The following is a 24944-nucleotide window of genomic DNA, read 5'->3' as shown; positions in this document are numbered from 1 at the left end:
GCATGGTGTTTGGGCGCATATGGCACCTATTCTCGAAGAAACAAATGAAAGATTCCCGGATACTCATACAGTGCATGTGTTTTCGGATAGTCCGTCATCCCAGTATAGGAACCGGACAAACGTTTACTTAATGAAGACAATCCTACCGAACATTTTCAAAAAAGTCAAACGTGTGACTTGGAACTTCAGTGAACCTGGTCATGGGAAGGGGGCCATGGATGGCGTAGGTGGCCACATAAAAAGAAGCGCAGACTCAGAAGTCAAACACGGCAAAGATATCACGTGTGCTGCTGACATTGTATCAGCATTAAATGATAAGACCAAGACTCGGCTTCTTGAGATTCCTTACACTTCTATTGAATCTGCAAAAAAGGCCCTCCCTAAATCTATCCCAGAAATAAAGGGGATCATGAGTTTGAGGCAAATAACGTTTAGTACTGTTGGAAGTATGTTCGGCCGAAAACTCTCCTGCTTTGATTGTCCAGTCAACAAGGTATGCCCACATTTCGGTGTAATGCAAATAAATATCACCGAGGAAGCTGGAAATAAAAAATCCTCCAAACAAAAGACTCGGAATCAAAGTCACAAGAAAAAGGTACTCAAAGTTAGCGATGTTTTTACATCAAGTGACGAAAGTGACTTTCCACTTGAAGAGGAAGGGCCAGCAAGCACTAATCTGGAAGACTCATCCACTAAATATATTGGTAAGGAGCAAAAAAAATCATTATCAGCTTCATTTCAAAAAATAATAAAATTGCAATAACGTTCATGAAACATTAAAACAGTTTTTGCTAATAAATTAAAAGTTACATTAAATTAAATTACATTTAATTAAATGACTACTTAAAATAAATTTAAATCAATTAATTTAATAAATTTAAATTAATTAAATTAAAGGAAATGTTTTGTTTTCAAACATTCTATTAAATTAAAAAAAAACTTATGTCTTAATTGAAATTATAAGTTTAATGAAAATTGTTTTTATTTCAGATCCAGATCATATTCAAGCCGGGATATTTTTGATTGTAAATTTGAAAAATGAAAAGGATGTACCTTATCGCTATTTGGCTGTGTGCAGTTCAGCCATTGAAGACAATGGTGAAGTGGAGGTGACATTTGCTAAACGCGTTGGAGAGAATAACACTACTTTCAAAGTTGTGAACAGTGACAACTCGTTTGTTCATTTCACCGATATTGTTGAGATCCTTCCTCCTCCTGAAATGATCATGAAGGGGGATAGGTTTTTTTATGAATTCGACTGTGACATTGACGTACACCAATAGTTGTGAAAGTGACGTTCAGCGTTTTTTATTGCCTTACAAAAATAGTAGGGAAGGTCACGTTCAGCCTTTTTACTTACCTTAAATTTAGTATTAATTTCCAGTGTATTTATTTTATTTCTATAATAAGTTGGTAACACGTTCCTACGAAAAATAATCCTACGACTAAGTCAGTCTTGTAGTCAGTTTTGTTTCGACGAAAATCAGCTTATTCCAGCCGTAATGCTCGCCAAGGATGACGTCACGATAGAAGACGGCTATGACGTATAAGTACTTATTGATTTATTTTCCAATGAAAGATTAAAACAAGCAGCTGATCACAAACGGCATAATTACGTCATTGCCGTCTTCTATCGTGACGTCATGCTGGACGAGCATTACGGCCTTATTCAGTATTTATGTTAGAAATAAGGATTACATGGGGGGTAAAATAAACATAAATAAACAACAAAATAATGTTTTTGTTAATTTGTATTACGTTTTTCACATTTCTTTGGCCTGAAACCTATATGTAGTGTCAGTTTCGTTACGTGATATCACCATTTTCGTCACGCGCGGTCAGTTTCGTAACACATAATCAGTTTCGTAACTCCCAAGAAATGTATTTTTTCATGGATATTTTCGTACTTGATTTGACCAACTAATATTTATTTGTAATAATACAATATAATTACATACTTTAACACAGAAACAAGTGCCTGACAAATTTTTTTCAGGCTGAAACAACAAACTTTGTCTTGCATCCTAAGCATATTTTCAATCAAGGAGAGGTTTTTCACAATTATTTATCTTAAAATATACTTTAATTTTAGTTTCTTCTCAGATTCTTGTTTTTAGACCCTTAATATAATTTATTAAAACTATTAACAAAACTTTTTTTTAAATTAAATATGTTTTTTAAGGAATTTTAAAACGTAACGAAACTGACGTTTTTTTTGTACTCTGCTCACAAAAAAACCTGTAAAAAATAGAAATTATTAGAATTAAGCTCTGTTGAACTAATTACTATGTTTTATATGACATATACTACTTGTATACAAAGAACCATACCAAAGTAAATTTGTTTATGAAAAAAATTTATTTGTTTTGATTTTGTCCCTCAATTTGATAATCACCCAATTCCTTCTAGGCACTGTGCCTGAGTGTTGTATGAATTTGTTAATCATATCGATTACCTATAGAAGAATAAAAGCGTGTCTTATTTGGTATCGGTATGTTCAAGAAAGTATGCTCATTTACATGTTCATGTTATATTTAGCTTTCCCCCGCGAAATTCTCAACAATATCTGTGCAGCAATCAATATAAGTCAGCTGGAAGAAGTTTTTGATTTTGCTCATAGATGTCTCGCTTGCTAGCCTGTTGTGTTCTTTTGTCATTCTGAGTTGTGTTGTTTTTATTTGCAAACAAATCGTACTGGTTCCTTCTCTCAGAGATGATGTATTGAGTCTTACGGAAATGACAATCCGAACACAAGTGATGTTTTGGATTAGGAATTTGATTACAAGTTAGACGATCAATTTTGTTATTGAGTAATTGCGGATGTTTGCGACTCATCAGTGAGTGTTATTGATAACTTTTTAAAAGAAATCAATCAATCAATCCAATTCTCTGTTCCTTTTTGAAGTTGGATGATATTCAGATGATAAAAATGTTCATTTGTTGGCCATTTTTTCAGTTTTTGAGACAAAGTGTTTTTTGTTTGATTTCAGGAGCCCCCAACCTCAGCAAAAGCAAGGATGGGGCCAAAAACAAGATTGGAGTCGTAAGGATGATGAACCTGATTTGGATAATGATGCAATGGTTCTTGGCTGGTGTAAGTAAAAATTTGGTATCTTTATAATTTCAATTTAGACAGTACAGTTGTGGAAAGATAAACAACCGTAGAAACCTTGTAGCCACTGGCGAGCTGTAAATTTTGTCGACCGTAACAAAATTCTGGATTGATAACTTGTCCAGAATTTTTAAATTTTACTTAACAAATAAGTTCCGTGATCGCTAGAATATTTCAAGATTTTGAACACCAAAACTATTAAAATAACACAAGAAATTTGTAAACAATATCCTGATTTTTGGGAACTTAGATATAACAATGATCTATAGGCTAATGGCTAGATAATTATTTTTCATGAGTAAAACAAACATTTAACTTTTTTAAAACAATTTGGTTAATAATTTACTAAACCTTCCCACCTAGTTCATTTAAACAACTTATTCATTGTGTATCTTGACTTTTGACTTAATCTGGAAAAGGATTTGTGTCCAATTGGGCACCGTTGCCAGCACACAACATTTTTGTCTTGTGTCTCAGCCAGTGGCATTTTTTAATTAAGTCAATTCAAACACTTTATGGGAAAGCAGTCCAAATCCTTAAAAGTTTTGTGGATGTGCCACTCGAACCTGTCCCTCCCGCACCGTAGTCTGCGACACTACACTGCCCACTAGGCTAACAACACGCCCTAGCCACCGCTGCTGTGTCTACTGCTCCATTGGCCCGAGTTCCATGAAGTCATGGGCTACCACATTGAAAGAAATATTGAACACATCAATTCCTAAATGTTTGATTGTGGGTGTTCATATCTTGTGTTCTTTGTTCATAGATGATTCAGACTTGAACCTGGAAATCAACAAAGAAGACTTCCTAGAAGCAGCTCCAATGAGTGTCCAAGGGTTCGGTTACATCTGGGCTGGTTGTCGAGCTACTTTTGGGTTCAATCAGGGCAAAGTCTGCTACGAGGTTAAGGTAGGTTTGTTTTCATTCTTTACAGATGATTTTTACATATTTCTGGCTTTAATACAATTTAGTCCTACTTAATTATTATGTGTGACAAATTGGATGATTTTAAAATTTTAATAAGGCTCTCTTGATGTAACAAAAAGAAAAAGAAAATTAAGTAAGCCAGTAAAATTGTTAGTGACATAATAATGTATAAATGTGTAGTATTTATTGTGGCATGATTCTGTTGTTGAAAGTAAATAAGTGGTTTTGTCTTGTGTTTCAGTTGCTAGAGAATCACGATGTAGACCATCTGGAAGACGAGCCCAGTCCTCATGTGTTGAGAGTGGGGTGGTCCACAGTTGACACCGACATGATGCTAGGTAAAAATCATGATGGATTATGTATTTTTTTTACATTTTTTGATATTGCCTTTAACATCACTGCATGGTTTCCGTTTAAAAGTAATAGTAGTTTTTTAACTCTTTTTTTTTGCTTATCCCCTCTTAATCTTCTTATAGGTCTTATAAGTCTTAATGCTTATTATCCCCTCTTCTGCTCCCATTAACACATCATTTATTAATGAGGCTCTTTATGAGGCTTTAAAACTTTGCAACAAAACCACAGCCATTCAGAACTAATTATTTTAAAGGGGTCAAGTACTACAGTAAAATCCTGCAAATATGGCATCTGTTAAATGTTACCTGCCAATTTTCTCTCAATTGGGCAAGGTAAGGCGTAGATTTAAAAACAGTCTCATCTGTTTATTTTACCTTAAGGCTCCATTTAACCGATATACTCAATATATTCATAGTAACAGTTTTGTTAAATAATTTGTGTTCAGTTATCAAGCGTTTTGTGTAATAAAGCGATGAACTGAAGTCTTAAAAGTTCTAGATTATGTGTGTCCACTTATGTCACATAATATCCTAGGTAAAAGACCTCCGTAAGCTAAATAGTAAATAGCCTCAAAAGGGTGTTTACTTTTTTATTTCCTAGATATTTTAACAAACTACCACCTTTGACACCTTTTAGACACTATTTATGTTTTGACACTATTTATTTATGACATATATGCTACTTACAAATAAAGATGATTTGAATTTGAATTTGATAACTTGTTTGGTGTAAAATGATATTTTACTTTAGACACTTGAAATTTGCTAACTGACTTTGATGTTATCAGAGTAACTGAGTAAATTTATCAAGATGAGTTTCAGTTGGATAAATCCCTGCTTTTTTTATTTTTAGGAGAAGAACCCAAGTCCTTCGGATACGGAGGAACAGGAAAGATCTCCACTAACTGCAAGTTCACCAACTATGGAACCACCTTTGTTGTTGGGGATGTGGTGACTGCCTACTTGGTAATATAAAGTAACTTTCTTCTAAAACATCTCATTTTGAGAAATGCATGATGCGATGTAACTCACAGTAAACTTGTAGGCATATTGCAAAAAAAACGCAAATTACTGGTCGATATGGGTAGGCCTCTTTTACTAACTTAATCTACATTTAATACCATAGTTACTAAATTCATGGTAGTAGGCTTCTGTCTTTTGATGTCATTATGTGTTAATTCTTCAACTAAATATGCCTTTTATCTTATCTAGAATTACAAGCAGTTTTACATTTATTCAGGTTAACTGAAGAATTGTTCTTTTCCAAATCAGTTTGCATTGACTCTTTCTCTGTTAGATCACTCAATTCTTGTTAAATTGTAGTATCGTTTTAGATATTTTGTGTTCATTACTTACAAATAGTGATAACTGTACTGTACTGTCAAATAATTATGTTGAAATTTGAAAGTATTCCTATATTAATTTATGTTATGCTAGGTAACAGCAGAAACGACAAATTTAGTAACGTACTGATAAGACTGAACTCTTATGTTTAGAACTGTATGTCTAGATGTAGGCCATCTATTTTTTGTAACGGTAAATCCTTGTTTTTGAGCAAATAAATTAATTCTTTTTCTTTATTCTTTACCTATTTCCATAATTGAATCACAAAAAGAGTCTCATTGACTATCATACAAACTAGTGATGATATTTTAATGAAAATAAATTTCTAAAATCAACAATGGATGATTTTCTTTCACAGGACTATGGTGAGCGTGTAAAGATGTCGTATGCAGTGAACGGCCAATTTCTCGGAGACGCTTTTGACATCCCTTCGTCAGATTTAGACAACCAGCCGCTGTTTCCGCACGTTTTGTCCAAGAACATCAAGTTCCGGGTCAACTTTGGCCTCAGTGAGATCCAGTTTCCCGCAGAGCCAGAGTACGTGTGGGCAGCGAACGTCCCTGTGGAGCAGCGAGTGGCTGGACCACGCCGGCCTGAGCGTCGTGAGGATTGTGAGGCAAGTACCTACTCAAAAATTGGCTAGGAGGATACTAGTATTAGAATTATAAATAATTTTAGTTGAAAATATAATGATTTTATTATTGCATTTAAAGTAGGCACATTAGTTTAGGGAATGGTTTTTCAAAAATATTTAAATATATTTTCTTTAAATACATTTTAAGGGTCTAAATTGTGGGTTGTACTTAGAGTTAAATTTTCATTTTCCTTTGATTTTGGGGCCTCATTGAAGTCAGCTAGGAGGCTGTATTAAACATAGCATGGGATTGGCATACGTATCACCTTCTACAGAATAAATTATGTTTTGGGAATGTTTTATCAGTAGTTTTTAAAATAGTTTTTACCACAAGTTTTCTTTTGGTTGCAATTTTTATTGGAATGCAATGTTAGCAATAAGTTTCAAAGTATGCATTTATTCACAATTAATTGAGCCCTTATCAAGATAAATAAAGGGGTTGTATAAATATTAAAAATTCATTTTTTTTATGTGCTTGGACTTGCAGATGCTGATGATGTGCGGACTCCCTGGGTGTGGTAAAACCACTTGGGCCAACGCCTTTGTAAAAGAAAACCGTGACAAGTTCTACAATATTTTGGGTACCAACAACCTCATTGACAAAATGAAGGTAAGCTCTGTCAAACTGCTGCTGACATTGAATTTAGTAACATTTTATAGGCCTATTGTAAACTTATAAAAATAAACTTTGCTATCTTTCTTTATTTTGTTTCCTGATCCCAAGAAATATATTTTCTGGGTACATCCTGGAAACCGGGAAAGCTGTGAATTGTATTCAAATTGTCATGAGACTGGGACATTTTAATCGCCAATAAAATCCACCACCAATCACCATTTTTCTTTTTCCCGTTGTGTCAAGAAAATCACAATGGTGGGAAATGATCTTGATATTATCGTGCTCGCAGAAGTAGCCATGATCGTAAGAAATTATCTAGGATGTCACTGCGATCATGGTAAACCAATCATGAGTGTTGTCACGATGATATTAGATGATTGATTATGTATGTTGCTGTGGTCGTAAATCATCATACTGATAATCATAGTACTGTTATTTTGTGAGAGAGACAATTTTGGATGGCAATTGTAGGTTTAAAACTGATTAAAATGTAACAATATTTTGTAGAATATTCACTATTATTCATTAATTTGTAGATCCAAGGTTTGCCGCGGAAGCGCAACTACCACGGCCGGTGGGACGTGCTCATTGACAAATGCACCAAGTGTCTCAACAAGCTGCTGGAGCTGGCTGCTCGTCGCCGCAGAAACTACATCCTAGACCAGGTACATTGACTAGCTTACCTCCACACCACTTGTGTGCTGTCTCGGCTAGGCTTGTCACACTACCTTAGAAACTAAGAGACATGACATTTAGGATGTATTCTCCTTGCAGAATTTTACTCAATCATTTTAAGCCATTTGAGGGTCACGATGGATAATGATTAAATCAGTATGCCGTAAAATAATTTAATTTAATATTAGCGTAGTAACCTTCATGAGGGACCTTATAGGATATGTATTAGTTTTGTGATAGTTTTAAGCTTTCTATGTTAGTAATAATTTCAATCAGCCATTATTTTTACATCACAAAAGGTACCGGTACATGAATTTCTGTGATAAAAAGTGTGAAACTATACCTCTTAACCAGGATGGTCTTCACGTGAGAGTTTTTAAAATTTTTAGTGGACTCATATACAATCTCTAGTACTGTTGATAAGTATTAATGCCTCCTTTAATATTGTGATAAGTTAATTGTCTTGACACACTAGACCGCTTTCAAATAATCCGATGATAATACATCTTGTTGCTGAATACGTAGGATCACATAGGACTTGTAAACAGTTGTTGCAATCCCAACAGGATAAACTTTGTTTGGCCTACCTTAGTAAATGAACATTGTCACATGCTGAAATAGTAGTATAAATTAACATCAGGTTTAGGCTATAATTTATTGAGTTAGTAAAAATACCAATTTAACAATATAGGTTATTTAAAGAAAACCAAAAGTTTACAATTTTGAGTTATATCTTTGTTATATCTAATCTTGTGGTATCTTAAGAATAGCTGGTTAAATGAATAATTGTTAATGTAGTGCAGACCCCTCAAGGATGGATTTCTCCATCTTTGCTGGCTTCTTGTATTTTATTTTGATATAATGCCTATCTTCCTTTTTTCGGTATGTAGTAAATCATGAAAGCTAACTCGAATCAAGCCAAAAGAGACGGAGAAATGGTCAATGGTAGGGTGGCTAACAGTGTTTAAATAGGAAGTTAGGGCAACCAACAATGGAACAACTTTACTGTTTCTAGCAATAGCAATTGCTTAGAACTCAAACTAAGTCTTTAGCCATGTTAGGCCCACTTAAGAGGTGTTTATCTAGTAGTCATATGAAAAATTTTGTTAGTTGATGGGACCCGTGCGTAAATTGTACATTTTAATAGGGTTTATTTCCAAGGCAAAATGAATCCAATGAAATACCTGTTTACCTCAAATTAGAAATATACTAGTGGCTCGATCTCCGAGCCAAGCCAAGCTTGGCCTATATGCTCGAGAGATCGAGCACAAAGTTGGAAAATCAAGCTCTTACCATCACGATCGCCAAAGGCCTCTGCAAAGTTTGGATGGGAGAAAAATTCATGCTTTTGTCACAATCCCGGGTTACGTTGACAACGTTTCCGTATTCCAGGGAAACGATAGTAATGTTAACACATCTGCGGGAGACAAAACTAAGGTTTGCTTTGTTACTCGTAAAAATGAGGCAGTAGTGTTGAAGACAACTTTTGGTTTAAAACACATCAATAAAATTAGGGAATTCAGTTATCAATATAATGTTAATCATGTATTTGCCAACATAATGTAACACACATAATGAACACAATGTAATGTACCAATGTACTTACCATTTGTACCAATTGGTGGAAAGTTACAATGTGGTTTGAAGGGTGTTTTAGGCATAGTGTACTGTCAAGAACATGAAGAAATAACTCAATTCCGTTGAATCCCAAAAAGTTGGAATACTACCTATATTTTTCCAACCCTAGTGACCAAAGCTCTCAACAAATCATATTTTTTTACTCCTCGTTTATTTACCTCTTCCAATGAATATAAAACTTAAATACATTCACCAGTGTGAAAATATAAGTTAAGTAGCAGTCATATAAGTAGGGGTAGTTTTAAATTTCACAAGGACAATAAAATGTATTAGGGGTTTTGCATGAATTGTTAGATTAAGTAAAGCCAAGAACAAAATCACTTAGTGTTATAAATCAAACACGAGTCAGATATTGGTTATGAAATAGGATTTTAACCAATTAAAAACTACAATTTTACTATCTCTTATGGATATTCACATGGGTTTTGTTCTTTGCATGTTTAGTCTTTTATCCAGGTCTAGCTAAGTTTGATTTTACAATAATAGCCTATTAGTGACAAACAATTTCTCTCCCAGGACATTAATAGTAGTCAGTTTAATCATAGACAAATAGAATAAATATAGACCGTCAGCTGTGCTGCGGTTAGCATAAGTTCTGGCGCCCACCACTAGGTTTGACGTGTAGTTACAGCGCACACCGCTGCAGCGTCTGCTGGTCGCATACGGCTCCTGCGCTCCTCGACTGCAGCGGTGTGCGTCGTAACTACACGGCAAACCTAGTGGTGGGCGCCGGAAACTTCCTTTGACAGTCTATATTTATTCTATTTGTCTATGGTTTAATCTCTGTCAGGTGTAAATATTTTGCTTATTCCATTTGAAGTTGTTAAGTATTTGGTGTGACAAGCCGCTGTTGACTGTACACAAGTTTTGTTGTTGTTTAATTGTACTACAGTCATGGGCATTATGGTGTGTTAGAAGTTAAGACTAGTCACTGGCCTTATGTCTTTATCTGGATTGTTAAAATTTGTCTGAATATATTTTGGACCCAATATTCCTGGATTTTTTATATGATGGATTTTTTTTATTATTGTTCCTTAGTTTGGTGTGCCTTTGTTAAATTCATGAAAAAAAATTTTGAAGCGTTTGGAAAAAAAGAAATGTTTTTGTTCAGTAACTTCTCGCATGGTTAAACATGTAGTTTTTATCCATAGAATTTTACCATAATGCCCATGAATATCCCCAATACCATCCCATTTGTTTTTTAATATGTAATACACAGGATGACGAGGTGAGTTGCCATTTTCAGGCCCAATCCGAGCACAGCGAACGATCAAGGTAAGTTTATAGAGCCTGAATTTTCAGGTACATGGATTTTCACGATGACAAGGTAAATACTTTAAGGAGCTCATGGACTCGCTGTAAGCTAAGGTAGGTGTTTGTCCGTAGTAATACAATTTCAGTGGATGCCATGACTTTGATGGAATGGAGTTTAGGGTACATTTACTCCTTGGAAAACATTTAAATGGAAAAGAAGGGCATGCTATGGATATCTATCCTGTAGCAAAGAGTTTTCCCACTTAAATAGCATTGAATGAAATATGACAGGACGGTTCTATTGTAATTTATACTATCACATTCTGTTTAAAGGTAGAATGGAAAGAGAGAGGAAATTACAGTTGGTAATAACTTTGATGATTAAGAATGAGAAAGGCACAAGAAAGTGGTTCTACTAAACTAACAGTAAGATTGAGTCTGTTCTGGACTGTTCTCTAAACCACATATCCCTGATAGAGTATAGACCTTGACAATCCACCATTCTGTCTGTTTTCAACAGGCTTATTACAATATAATTCACAAAGATAACTTTACACAACAATACCTACGTTATTAAGATAGACTTTTTAAAACCGATATTGGATCGGATGGTTTAAAAACAGACTAGTATAAATATCACTCGTCTTTGGCTCTCTGAACCGTGATATCATAATTTAAATAAGCTTCTAGACTAGCCTTAAGAGTAAAATTAAATTAATGAAAAGTAGAATAAAATACAACCAACGACATTTTTGTATTCAACTTCATCTGTTGGCCCGAAATATAAAACTTTAGAAAAATATTTTCAAGCGTTCGACGTACTATGCGGAACATAACAAGAACGTACCAATTAGTTTTTAATTTGCCTAGAATAATTACTTAAGTTAAGAGGAGAATGGGCCAAACCATAGTTATGACATACAAAAATAGAAAAATTGGATTCACGGCATACAGCAATATCTATTCCACAAGAATACTGGGAAACTGTATTGCTGTCCAAACACTGGAATGAAAAAGGAAGGACCAGAATGTGAATTTTAAAAATTCCAAGATTTTGTCGGATTAGTTCTGCTATTTATGAGTAGGAATTGGTAATATCGGCTCGGAGATGGTTTGGTAAGTAGTAGAAAGTTAAAGCTAAAAAGGTTCTTGGCAGCAAGAATTTGCTCATGCCAGCCTTTGTAGGTGATAGTGAAGTTTAAGAAGTAATTTAGAAAATAAGGCATAAATCAAAACATGGCATCCACTGAAGATGTATTGGACAATAGACCCGTCAATCATGAAACCACTCATCTGAAATTAGGTTTAAGTTTTGTCAAAAGAAGAGATTACTTAATGATATGATGTGTGTAGACTTGTTCCTAGATGGTTCAAGTATGAAGGGGATGTTGTGTATTATGATGTTGTATAACTTTGATGGTTACAGAAGGCAAGAAGGTGAGTGGTCGAGGCCTCTGGTGAGCTCAGTCGAAACTAAGCTCACGTCAGAGGCCGGACACAATTGTTTGAAAAATCAACTATGATTATACATGATACACAGACGAATGTTTACCCGAGCGCTCAAAAACGCAAAATGCGCAACTTTGGGGGCTTCATTCGACGGGCGATCGTTATAGTGCCCAACGATGAAGAGTTTCAACGCAGGTGTGCAAAACGTGAAGCGGAGGAAGGAAAAGACATTCCGGACTCGGCGGTTTTGGAGATGAAAGGTAGCGTACTATCAGTCCTTGCATGGTTACTTCTATGTGTTTATTATTTATGTTGTGTAGTAAATTTAAAAAATTTTGTTTATTGGTGGGTTTTTAATTATTTTATCTGCTTAATATGTAATAGGGGTTAAAGTTTGTGTAAAGAAGGGTCTAAACTAGTAAAAAAAAGAATTCTTCTTTTTTTTGTTTGATTTTCTTTGAACTTGTTTTCATTGTACACTTCTTGTATAATACACCATTAATGTCGTTTGCGGTCTTGAGTTTTAATTGTAAGTCAATGTTCAGTGAGACAAAGAATCTTTAAGTACAAGTAACTCTAATAACTAATCATTTTCGTTTGTGATTCATATTACTGTAAATTAATGCTATTTTAAATTTAAGTAATATTATTATCAATCTTTAACAAATTTGGTGAGTTGTTACTATTTTGGTTAATAATCATTACTATTTATTGCTTTTACTAACATAAGATGCTAGGCTAATACATTTTAGTTGAGTTAGTCATTTCAACAGACAATTTTGTTAGATAAAAGTTTCAAATAGGCAAGTTATAATATTTTGGTTCACACTTTTATAGATTTAACGCTTGAATATGCAGTGCAGTACAATAATTGACATTGACGTTTTTAATTTGATTCAATTGTCAATGATAAAGTTCTATGGATTTATTAGCCTACATATTTCTTTACCATTTTGGTTCGCTACCACCTTCATTTATCTGTTAATTTAATTTACTGTATGATGATACTAGGAGCTTTAGCGGTTGGGTATGACAAGAGTTAGAAGAATTAAGTCCTTTGACGTACTGTATTCCTTTTGTTTTCCACTTCACCATAAGAAAATTTGTAAAGAAGAGGTTGTTTGTAAGTGTAAACTACGCAGGTAGGATTATAATTGAACAATTTATCAGGTTAAATAATACAGTAATAGAATCACCAACAAATAGATTGTAGTAAAAGTAACTTACAAGTCTCACTGAATGTTAACTCTTTTAAAATAAAAGACCTCAAACATTTTCTATGGTTTGCTGAGCAAGGCGTAGAGATACTTTGATGATATTTTTTAAAATTAAATATAACCAATATGTAGTATTATACAATTAGTTTGTTGGTTTGAAAACTGAGTCTTAAATTGAGAGGAAATCATTTGTAGTTTAATTGTTGTGTAACTCTAAATTCACATCTGCTATCACCGATCATGAAAGTATCTCTATGCTTGCTGCAGTGTGTATATCGCTATAAACATTGTTACATTATAAACATTGTGTTTAGCCAACTTTCGGCTGCCTGAGGAAGGGGAACACTTTGACGAGGTGCGCTTCATAGAGCTAAACCGTGAGGAGTCCCAGCCACTGGTGGAACAGTACAACAAGGAGGGTCGGGCCGCAGGGTTTGGACAGCAAGCTCCCTTCAGCGGACAAGGGGGCAAGAAGTTCAGACCTAACGATAGACCTCCATTCCGAGGAGGCGGAGGTTTCCGTGGCGGACGAGGAGGTATTCACTCTTGATTCAGCCTATGATGATTCAAATTTCAAATTCTCAAGTAAAGTGTTCACAGCTAAAAAAATTTGTATTTACTCAATGACTGCCACTAACAATTGTTTCATGTTATACCTACCTAGAAGTTGCTTAGAGTAGTTAGGTTTATTGTAATTTAATCAAGTAGGTTTTAAAGCTGGCTAATCCTGAGAATACTGCGGATACTCCTCTTGCAATGTTTAATTTTGACATCAAACCGAGTATCTTTGCGATAGGTAATGTTCTAAAGGGTAAGCTGTATTTATAAAGGCTGCATAACTTGTACCATTGTTGGTATTAACTGTTGTTTGGCTGATGTTCACTTGCTGTGGTGTGTCGTTGCAGGTGGGTTTGGCATGGACAGGAAGGACCGTGGACCTGGTGGTCGTGGAGGGTTCAGAAGTGGAAGTATGGATCGTGGAGGTCGTGGAGGATGGGGTCCACGTGGTGGTGGCCCTGACCGTGGCCCTCCTCGAGGAAACTGGAGAGACAGGTCAGTTGAAACTTTCTCAATCTTAATATAAAACCATTGACTATTGGATACAGAAGTTGTTGTATTAATAGTCAAAAAACCCAAGCAAAAGTATTTTGTTAATGTCCTTTTTTGTAAAGTACATTAACAAAAGTCCTATTTACTACTTTAACTCCTATATTGTGAGAAAAATATTGAAATTATTATCAGTTGATGCATTTGTAAATTTTGTGTGTGCTGTTATCTACCCAGAACGGTTTTATTGTGTGGGTTGTCTTAATCCGTCTCCCAAGTTTAGTTCACAAGTGGGTTTCATTCAATCCATGGTATCGAGGAAAAATTCTCAATCGAGCTACTTTGAAAGGTTTATGTAAGGCTCTGAAGTACAAAATAGTCTATTTAATAAAAACATTCTATCTAGTAGTGTCTTGAGTAATATAGATTTTTATTTCTTGTTGATATTCAAATGATATAAAATATTACTGATCTGTTTTTGAATGCTAACAGAACTTAGTCAAGCTCTAGATTAAACCTGAGGGTTTGACTGTATTCCCAGTAGTTGGTAACTGTAAATCTTTTACTTATTTTAACTTTTTACAATTTTGCTGAGAAATTGCTTACTTACATGATGTTATGTCTCTACAGAAGTCCGTCTAGTGGTGGATTTGACAGAGACGCGGACTCCCGTCCTCCCGGTGGTGGTCCATGGAGGAACCAGAGAGGAGGGGACAGGGATAGACCTTATGACCGTAACCAGAGAGGTGGACCTCGCGGTGGCGGTAACTTCAGGTAACTGGTTCTGACTCGTAAGAGTTTGTTTTATCCCAGCGGCAAATTAATTTTTTTGTGTGTGTTTATTTGCAAACTTATTATGAAACAGCCTTTTGAAAAAAATATGCATCTGAAGAACAAATTTTATCATCCATATCTACAAGTGATTTAAGAGTGTGATACTTAAATTTTATCTGAATAACTGTTGTATATTTGATCTTTACTTTAACTATATAAAATTATAAGGTTAACAAATGTATTTTACTACAGTGTTGTGATAAAACTGTTGTGAATGTAGAGTATTTGAAATTATTGTTTGTAGCTGTAAAATTGATCTGTAGCATACATTTTAACTAGCCAGCCCTACATGAGTATTTTAAAAGTTTTTGACAATCCTAACCCAACATTATAAACAAATTTAATTAGGCTAACCAAAAGTTTAATAACAATAAGTTAATTTTAATAACAACACAAATGCTTTGTGCTGTTTGTGAGTGAAAACCGTGAGGCTGGCTGCAGTGTAGGAGCGTGAACCCACTTCCGGTCTGGTCTGGTCGGGTTGGCTGATCAGACAAAAATCTGCTTCCAATGTAGGTCACGCCTAATTAGGCCTACTCATATATATTTTACACTCAAAACTTATTTCACAATTAACATTTAACATTTACTGTTGAATGATGTAGACAACCCTTTGGCTAACGGTTGGTAATGATGTTCCAGGGACAATGACTACAACAACAGAGGGGGAGGTTTCCGAGACGGAGGCTATGAAAGGGACGACTACCGAGGTGGTGGTTTCAACAGAGACGAAGGCTTCAGAGACAACCGTGGAGGGAGAGGTGGACGAGGGGGCAGAGGAGGAGGCTTTGACAGAGACAACAAGGGAGGACGCGGCGGCTTTGACAGGAGCAGAGGCGGCTTCAACGACAGACGTGGAGGTATGCAAGGCGCAAGGACATCTAATGTAGGCTACAGAATTTTGGTTTCTAATTTTTAGGGATGGACGAGATTGGATTTTTAGTTCGAGACGAGACGAGACGAGATTTTTTATTTCTCATAAAATTTCGAGACGAGATCGAGACGGGATTTCCCTTCTCATACACAACGGGAAATGCACGTTCAAAATTTTTACCTGATTTTGTAACATTGTTAGATGACTGTTTAAATACAAAAATAATGATAATAGGCAAGAATATTTACAATCTTTTATTATAAAACATCAGCATAACATTTTTTTATTAATCACGCCTAACTTATTAAAAATGCCTACGATTAGGAAACATAGTGATATCAGTTAGGATAGACTTCAACTTATCCTAAAATAAAATAAATCATAAAATAAAAGCAATATTAATTTTTATAAAATAGGCCCAGTTACTTATTTTGACTTTTTATAGTAATAAAACATTCCTTACACTGCTTACACTTAACAAAACTTCTCAAATGTTATTAAAGTAATATTATTAAAATAATTAAAGTAATATTTACATTTAAAGGTATTGCGGGTATTGCATTGACTTTCTGCAGGCGTTTTTAATTTTTTTTTTTTTTTTTTTTTATTCTCGTCTCGATAAAAATCTTGGCCAAAAAGAAATCTCGTCTCATGTAATGAGATTAAAAATTTCCCGAAAATTTCCCAAAATTTCGAGACTTGACCATCCCTACTAATTTTGTGTATTATTTGATATTCATTGGTGAAAGCTTCAACAAGTGATCCAGTGGCACCTAAATCTAAATTACTACTTTAATTCTGATAACAAACAGAGTTCAACTAACATACCTGGAAAATGGAAGAGTCCATAAGCTATTTGATAATAATGTACAACTGAAAGGTCTTAAAACATCAATACTACTCTTATTTCGTGTTAATATAGCAGAGGTTAGATTCAACATAATATTTTCCCATGGCTAATACAGTAGACTCCCGATTATAAACATTACATATTACAAAAAAATTAAATAAAAAGTTAAAGTTATATCATGGAAGTTAAATGTACCGTACATTTTACAGTGAATCAAGAGGTTTAGAGTGAGAAGGCCCATCATCTCGGGGGCAGACTATAGAGTTGCCGTTGTTTACTTCACCGGTCTTAAAGACATCATCTTAGTCTCACGTGGTCACGAAAACAACATAATCTTTTACCGCCATTGCGGAAATTGATGAATGTATTCCTCGGTGAACATCATCTTCGTCTACCGTGGTCACGGAAACAACGTCACCTTTTCCTGTGGTTGGCAAAATTGTGAATTTCTTCTTCGGTCTTGTGTATCATCTTCGTCTCTTGCGGTCACGTAAACGATGTCAAATTTGTGTGCAGTTGCGTCAAAATCTTGACATATTCTTTGGGCTTAAACACATCATATTTGTCTCCCGCGATTTGGAAACGTCTTATTTTTCCACCATTGCTTCCAAATCAAGATTATATTCCTCGGTCTTAAAGACAATATCATCGTCACATCCCACAGTCACAGGAACAATGTCACATTTTTTTCGCAATTGTTGGGCGGTGACAATCAGATCTCAGCGTCCCCTGGACCTCATAGCCCGTAGGGGTGTTATTTACGCCACCGATCAGGACAAAATAGGCTTTTAGTTTATATGTTTTGTTTTCATTTATTGTGTATCCATTAGCCTCTAGAGACTATTTATTAGGTAAGATAGCTGAACTCGATTCCTTTGTTAAACAATTAATTTACCTGTTTTAGTTACTTTGTGTTTGTATAGCCTACTTAGAAGAAACTTAACTGAGTAATGTTTTCAGGTGGAAACAGGGATGGGTTTGACCGCAACAGAGGGGATAGAGGCCCTAGAGACAACAAGGTAAGTTGAATCTCTAACACTTAGGTATATTCAATAAAATTGTTTCCAATTCATCACCTATAATTTAAGTAGTTCTGGAGTTGTAACCTTTATTTGAGTTAACTGTAGGCCTAGATGTATTATAAAAATCTGGTATTAAACCATTGCCCAAAAACTAATAAAAAGTAAAGCCATCAGAAGTTTGTACGAAAAAAAAAATACATTGTAACCTTGATAACAAGATCCTCGATAACACATCACCCTTTATAACAAGTGTCATTTTCTAATCCCCTTGAATTTTATCTTACCCCTAATCCCATGTTATTGTTAACCCTGATAAGAAGTCGATCTTGATAACAAGTCTTATTTAATAATCCTCATGAGAGTCTTGTTATCGAGGTTCTACTTTACCTCTAAAAATCAACAGCCTACTACTTGAGATGAATACTCCTACATACACTAAATTAGAAAGATCAAACGTCATTTGGTAAAATTAAAAATAAACATATGCTAAAATGTGAAAAATGTTCTCCCAAAAATATGGACCACTTTGGTCCAAGTAAAATGAAATTATGTGTCAAAGTGGATAAGCTATATATCAAATTGATTTGTAGGGTGGGGCCGGCCAAGGTGGAAACCAAGGCAACCAAGGTGGTGGATGGGGAAACCAGACCTACCAGGGAGGTTGGGGCCAACAGGGATACAACCCCCAAGGCTACAACCAGGGCTATAACCAAGGTTACAACCAAGGATACAACCAGCAGGCCACACCTCAGCAGGGCTGGGGGCAGCAAGCTTGGGGTAACAAAGGCAAGGGACATAACACTTGAACTTTTATTTGGTATCTGATAGGGAGGTGTCAATTCTCTCAATATCACCAATATATTGTATTCGGTAATGAGAAGTCAAAACGTCAATACAGATACTCTAGACGCCCATAAGATCGGGTAGTTGTAAATTTATTGCTTTTGCTGTGATTGTCCATGATGACAATGACGTTTCCGTAACTGCGGGAGGTGATCAGAATTTTACTGCAATCGCTGGAGACTATCAGGGTTTTGTCGCTATTGCGAGAGACAGGATGTATAGACTTGATTCTTCAGATATTGTTATAAAGGATCGATAAATTGTTGTGTCGACACATCACTAGTATCTTACAAGGCTTTAGGTTCATTTAGATATCAACCTACAATTTGGATCTATAAATCAAAATTTATTTTCATACTAGCCGAGATTTTGAGTTCAGGTTTCAGTAGACAGCAAAATTATTAACATGATGATCTTTGGATGATTATGTTTAAGATGTTAGGGTTCATGAAAATTATGTCTTCTTAAATCCAATACATACTGACTTAGAAGTCCTTATTTGCATGTACTGCCCTTTAAAAGGATCTCAATAACTTATTTTTACTTTAATTCAATAATAATTGCTATCAGCCACGTTCAATTACTTGTCATGTTTAAAATATGACAGATTATATATCTCTTACATAAATTGATGAATAATTTTCTGATGTATTTATAGCTACTGGCCAGCAACAACAGGCTGTAGCGGCGACTGGAGCAACAACAACACCCGCCGCAACTGGTTACAATACAACCGGTTACACCCAACAAGCAGCCGGTTACAACCAAGCAGCTGGTTATCAGGGCTACTGGGGCCAGTACGGCTACGGACAGGGCTGGACGCAGGTCAGTGAAGCATAAATGTCTGAACACGGTGAAGTTGTGCTTGTATGTGTGCACTGCTGCATCGCAATTGTTTCTAACTGGTTTTGGATGTTGGACGCATTTGGGATAAATGAATGTCTTCAATAATATTGTCAAACCACACACTGATGTTCAATAATTTTATTAACTTTATCTAAAACAATTCTTGAAAAACATTCAAAAATGTGATAAGGAATCATACAACTTTAGTTTGTTTGGATCTGGCAAATTCAAATTCAAAGTTTTGACTGAGATAAACATCTTGTAATAGTTTCTAGAATGAGCACTCAAGTGACTCTTTTTTGATAAAGTGCCACAGTGGGGTATAATGTAAGACCTTGACTGCAATAATAAAAAATATGTCTAAGGAAGTTGTCTCAAATCACAAAAAGAATTTGAAAAGGTCTGATGTGAAAGGCCTTTTTCTCCAGTCTACGATTAAGCCTTAGATCTGAATTGTGTAACTTAACATTGTTCTGTGATTTAATACTAACCGACAATTTGCCAAGTGATGTTTCTTCCAAAATGTAACTAACCAAGGCATGGTTTTCAAATAATGAAACTAGTGTAAATGGATGGGTAAAGAGATCCTGCGCTAGGTAGAGAAGGATTTAAAATTCTAAAACAACACTTCATCATTTAATTAGAGAAGAAGAAAAATCACAAACAAATGTAAACTATGGCACACTCAATGTCAATCGAGCTGAAGGAAGTTTGATTTCAATACAATTGTTAATGTATATTTGTTTATATGAAATTGCAAACCAGAACTCAAAAATCTTGACGAAAAGCAATGAGAAATCCTTCATGACGAAATCATTTTGCATGCTATTAAAAAGGCTAAACACGGTCCCAATCCTGTATTTTAACCGTCCGATTTTCGCAGGTTCCCAAATAAACAAACCTCTGCAGTGATGCTCGTAACCGTTGTACATACAGTAAGTAGTTAATAAATTTGCTAAACAAGTAATTAAACAAACTGATACAATAACGTCTAGGTCCTCACTCTAAAACGATATAAAATCTGTCTGAAAAGTTTAAAATAATGAATGGATGACAATGAAGATACAAAGGATTCCTGGAGCTGGCCTTGAACCAAAACTCTGACATTACAGATAGCACAGACTGTTAAATTAAATGTGTAACAAAAAGACAAGGACTGAAATTTAATCTGCACTTTAATGTGTTTTGTTAGGCTAATCTTTTTAATCAAACTTAAGGTGATAAAACAAATCTTGAGTATTCAACCAAAGTCTTAATCTGGTGGACTGTCCAAGCAATCTTACAAGTTATGAAGTGTAAGGAACAGTGTGACACCTATACTAACCTACGAGACGAGAACATAAAAAATGGACAGTCCTCAGTTAGCTGGTTATTACCTCGGGCTTTCCGAGTCGAATGCTCCGATGAGTCTTGCCAACTAACGTAAAGGATAGTGTCTTGAACTAGCCTGCTTTTCCTTTAACATTTTTGATCTACTTGCTACATGCCTGTAACATGTAAAAAGGAAAACACCAATGAGTGTTGTGTTGCCAACTGGGCGTGGTACTGGAGCATGAATGGTTGAAATATGGAGGGACATGTTAATTATTATTACAGGGGAGAAGCGCCACCTAAGCCCAGGAGCTGTAAGTACAAACTTATTTTTTTAAATATTAAGTTATAATATGACTGATGTGTAATTGAAACTACGCCAGTTAACTGGAGTCAGACTTGCTCATGAAATAGATGCCAAATATACAAAAAAATGTGTTATGTCAAGATCTAACTTCCTGATTTAATTTTACAATTAAATTCAACATCCACACTCAAAGCAAAGGATGAAACCCTTGTTTCTTCCCGACAAACACATTTATTATAATACGTTTTGAGGAACCTTGCATTAGTTAAAAGTATAGACCCAACCTTTAAAACAAAATGATTGGAAGCTATTGTTGGAAATCGGTGGGTGAAAATTAGCACAGTTTTCCTCAATAATCCAACATGGCATAGGTCCCAGTACAAGAGTCTTACTTACTTACTACTTACTTACTCTTACTCCTGTGGCCACACAAATCCCAAGTGATTTTTGGCCTCGCCAACAATGCTCCTCCACTGCTGCCTATCTTCTGCTGCCTCCAAACTCGCTCTTAACCTCCTGAGGTCCTGCCTCACTTGGTCATTCCATCTTAATCTGGGCCGTCCCAGCGGCCGTCGTCCTTCTGGTTGCCCCATCCATATCTTCTTAATCATACTGTTATTATCTCTTCTATATACATGTCCCAGCCATCGTAATCTTCTGCTCTTTACCATTGCTATGATATCTGGGTCATTATAAAGTTCTCTTAATTCTTGGTTCTTCCTTATCCGCCATTCACCATTGTCATTAATAGGACCAAACACTCTACGTAAGATTTTATTTTCAAAAACTATCAATTTCTTTTCATTTTGCTTTGTAAGTGTCCAGACTTCTGCTCCATATAGTAGAACTGGTTGTATTATTACTTTATACATCTTTATTTTAGTTCTTCTGGTCAGGAGTCTACTTCTAAATAGTTTTATTAGACTCCAATAGCACCGTTGAGCTGCTGCTAATCTACATTGGATTTCGTCGTCTTGTCTGCTTTCACTTGTTATTGTCACTCCCAGATATTTAAAATTGTCAGTTTTTGTGAATTTAAAATTTAAGACTTCCAAGTATGGTTGGTTATCAGGTAGTCTACTTATCTTCATTATCTTAGTTTTCTCTTCATTTATTTTCAATCCCACTTTTTGTGTTTCAGTGATTAGCTTTTCTGCTAGCTCCTTAATATCTTTTTTATTTTCTGCTATTAGTGCCACATCGTCTGCAAATGCTAGAACGTTTGTCTTCCCGCTAATCTTTGCACCTCCCTGAAGACTGCTCACCTCTCTCAGCGCTTCTTCAATGACTATATTAAATAATAATGGGGATAGTGCATCGCCTTGTCTTAGTCCTGTGTTAATTCTAAAGGTGTCTGAGTATTCATTTTCTACTTTGACTTTTGATATGGTCTTAAATGTGCACATTTTCGTAAGATTGACAAGTTTCTTTGGAATCCTGTGTTTTTCCATCAACTTCCACATTTTTTGTCTTGATATGCTATCATAAGCTTTTGCAAAGTCAACAAAAAGAATATACAAGTCTTTGTTGTATTCCCAGTATTTAGATGCTATTTCTTTCAATATGAAAATCTGGTCGGTTGTTGATCTGCCTGCCATAAATCCTGCCTGGTGTTCTCCCACTATGTTTGCAGCGTATTTCTCTATTCTATTAAGAATTATTTTAGAGAGTATTTTGTAAGTTGTGCTTAAGAGTGATATTCCTCTGTAATTTTTGCAGTCTAGTTTGTCACCCTTCTTATGGATGGGGACAATTACAGCTTCCTGCCATTCAACTGGTATTTTCTCTGTTCTCCATATTTTCACAATCAGCTTGTATAAATATTCTTCTAGAATCGGGCCTCCATTCTTAATTAGTTCTACTGGTATCATGTCTCCACCTGGGGCTTTTCCATTCTTTAGACTTTTTACTACATTTTTCACTTCTTCTCGGGTCGGCTCATCAATAGCTTCATCTACATTTTCTGTACCTATTTGTATTTCATCTCCTATTCCACTGACCTCCTCACAATTCAATAGGTCTTCAAAATAATCTTTCCATGTATTAAGAACTTTTTGTTTTTCACTAACCAATGTGCCATCCATACCTCTGATTATGATTATGTTTGGTACAAGAGTCTTGCGTGTTTAAATAAGTCTACAAGCAACAAGCAGTGACATAACCAACTAGCCAAAAACAGGCGCTGTTCATAGCTAAAATCAATATCATAACTATTTTATGTACTAAATTTACACTCCAAAATGATTGCTAATTAATATAATCAATCGAAGAAATAGCTAAATATGATCGTTCAAATTAATAAAAATATTGATAGCTATGAATGATTGTTTCCCTCACGTGTTTGGGAGAAAAGATGTGAATGAAAAGTTCACATTCTAATTTGACAGTAAATTTGTTGTTTCCAACATGTATTTTCCTGGAGACATCCTATAGTATATTTTGTTGTTGTTAGATATATTTTCTCATTCAACATATTACAATAAGCCTAATTTTTTTCAAGAGAATTGTCTTAAAATTCACTTGATAGCGACTGAAATATATTTGGGGATGTGACAGATTAGCACTCCTGTCAGATTACCAAGTCTACTAAACTAATAATTAGATGCACTGTCTTGACTAGTCATTGTTTATTCTTTGGTTAGGTGTAGTAATAATAAATGTGTAGAATACTCTTTAAACAATAATAAAACAGAGAAACAACAAATAATAATAATTTTAAATTTTCATAGTATTTTATGATTGTGGTTTGTTACAGAATGCTGACGGGACCTACTCATATCCGCAAGGGTGGCAAAACTACGGCTACAACTACGGGGCAGCCATGACTCCTGGGATGACGGCTGCTGCCACCCCCGCAGCAACCACTGCTACCCCTGCCGCGGTTACAGCTCAGACCCCCGCAGCCAAGTAACTATGTACCTGACACCCTGACAACTAGTGTCTTTGTCAACAAGCTTCTTTCTCTTTGTAGATTCTATATTTATGTTAGTATTAAAGCCTCGGTCATTCGACATTGTATAACAGTTCACCTGAATGAATTGGATGTTGATGTGAATGTGCAATTGAAGAAGTTTATTAGTAAATTTAAAGTGTATTTTTACAATGTTTATGCATAAAATTTTTGTTTTTAACTAAACAACTTGCTGTAAGTTAATATAAGAAAGTCTTATAATTTAGATTTTACACAATGATTTTGTGATAAACTGTTATGCAATGTGTTTGTGTTAGCCTGTGCCCAATCCAAGGCTATTCTGTTTATATTTTTATCTTATAAGTTTTGTACAATAAAGATTGTAATTGTTTTAAATGAGAAACTAATTTTAATCGTGATTTATGAATGAGACATGTAATTTTTAATAAGGTATGACAGATTAAAGTGATTAAAATGCCAATGGGGTTAGTTTTTTATATTTCCTTAAAGTGTATATTATTTATAAAATCCTACTGTAGTTTATGACGTGTAAAATTTAATTTTCGGCATACCGCAGCAAAAACAGTTGTATTTACACAAGTGTTGCGGGTCTAGATCTTTTTCTTGCTTCAGGGTAAAAGTCAGCGGTTGACTCAGGGGTAAACTTAAATTGTAAGCAATCACACGTATTGATTGCTTTGAATTGATTGTAGCTTATTGTTACATTCTTGTCAATAGTTCAACATATCAATAGTATAAATGTCTTAACACAATTGTAAGACAAAAGGGTTAAATCACTCACTAAGTAGCAGCTTGTGGGCATTAGCAAAAATTTTCAGATATCTATAAATTTTGGTATTGACACATCACTAATTATTGA

The 24944-nt window shown here is 35.1% G+C and overlaps 1 protein-coding gene across 3 annotated transcripts in view; it reads left to right on the top strand.

Annotated features, from left to right (window-relative positions):
• The window catches only part of LOC128999810 (heterogeneous nuclear ribonucleoprotein U-like protein 1), a 37861-nt gene extending 13316 nt beyond the window's left edge, over window positions 1-24545 (top strand). Inside the window, exons 5-21 of one of the 3 annotated variants that reach the window (XM_054426493.1) lie at window positions 2991-3094; window positions 3879-4021; window positions 4281-4377; window positions 5246-5358; window positions 6095-6352; window positions 6858-6980; window positions 7523-7651; window positions 12094-12262; window positions 13534-13755; window positions 14125-14272; window positions 14897-15040; window positions 15743-15960; window positions 17785-17843; window positions 18437-18632; window positions 19348-19514; window positions 20419-20470; window positions 23909-24048. In XM_054426493.1, the coding sequence (XP_054282468.1) occupies window positions 2991-3094; window positions 3879-4021; window positions 4281-4377; window positions 5246-5358; window positions 6095-6352; window positions 6858-6980; window positions 7523-7651; window positions 12094-12262; window positions 13534-13755; window positions 14125-14272; window positions 14897-15040; window positions 15743-15960; window positions 17785-17843; window positions 18437-18632; window positions 19348-19514; window positions 20419-20430 (2302 nt within the window). In that variant the 3' untranslated portion in view covers window positions 20431-20470; window positions 23909-24048. Of the gene's footprint in view, window positions 1-2990; window positions 3095-3878; window positions 4022-4280; window positions 4378-5245; window positions 5359-6094; window positions 6353-6857; window positions 6981-7522; window positions 7652-12093; window positions 12263-13533; window positions 13756-14124; window positions 14273-14896; window positions 15041-15742; window positions 15961-17784; window positions 17844-18436; window positions 18633-19347; window positions 19515-20418; window positions 20471-23908 lie in introns of all 3 variants that reach the window. The other 2 variants (XM_054426492.1, XM_054426491.1) reach the window with 2 other exon arrangements.
• The last annotated feature ends 399 nt before the right edge of the window (window positions 24546-24944 follow it).

This window comes from Macrosteles quadrilineatus, unplaced genomic scaffold, assembly GCF_028750875.1.
Source record: "Macrosteles quadrilineatus isolate MER2022 unplaced genomic scaffold, UCM_ALF_1.0 Scaffold_8__2_contigs__length_117827958, whole genome shotgun sequence".
NCBI lineage: Eukaryota > Metazoa > Arthropoda > Insecta > Hemiptera > Cicadellidae > Macrosteles > Macrosteles quadrilineatus.
Note: the sequence above shows the minus strand (reverse complement) of the source record. Positions and strands in the feature narration are given on the sequence as shown.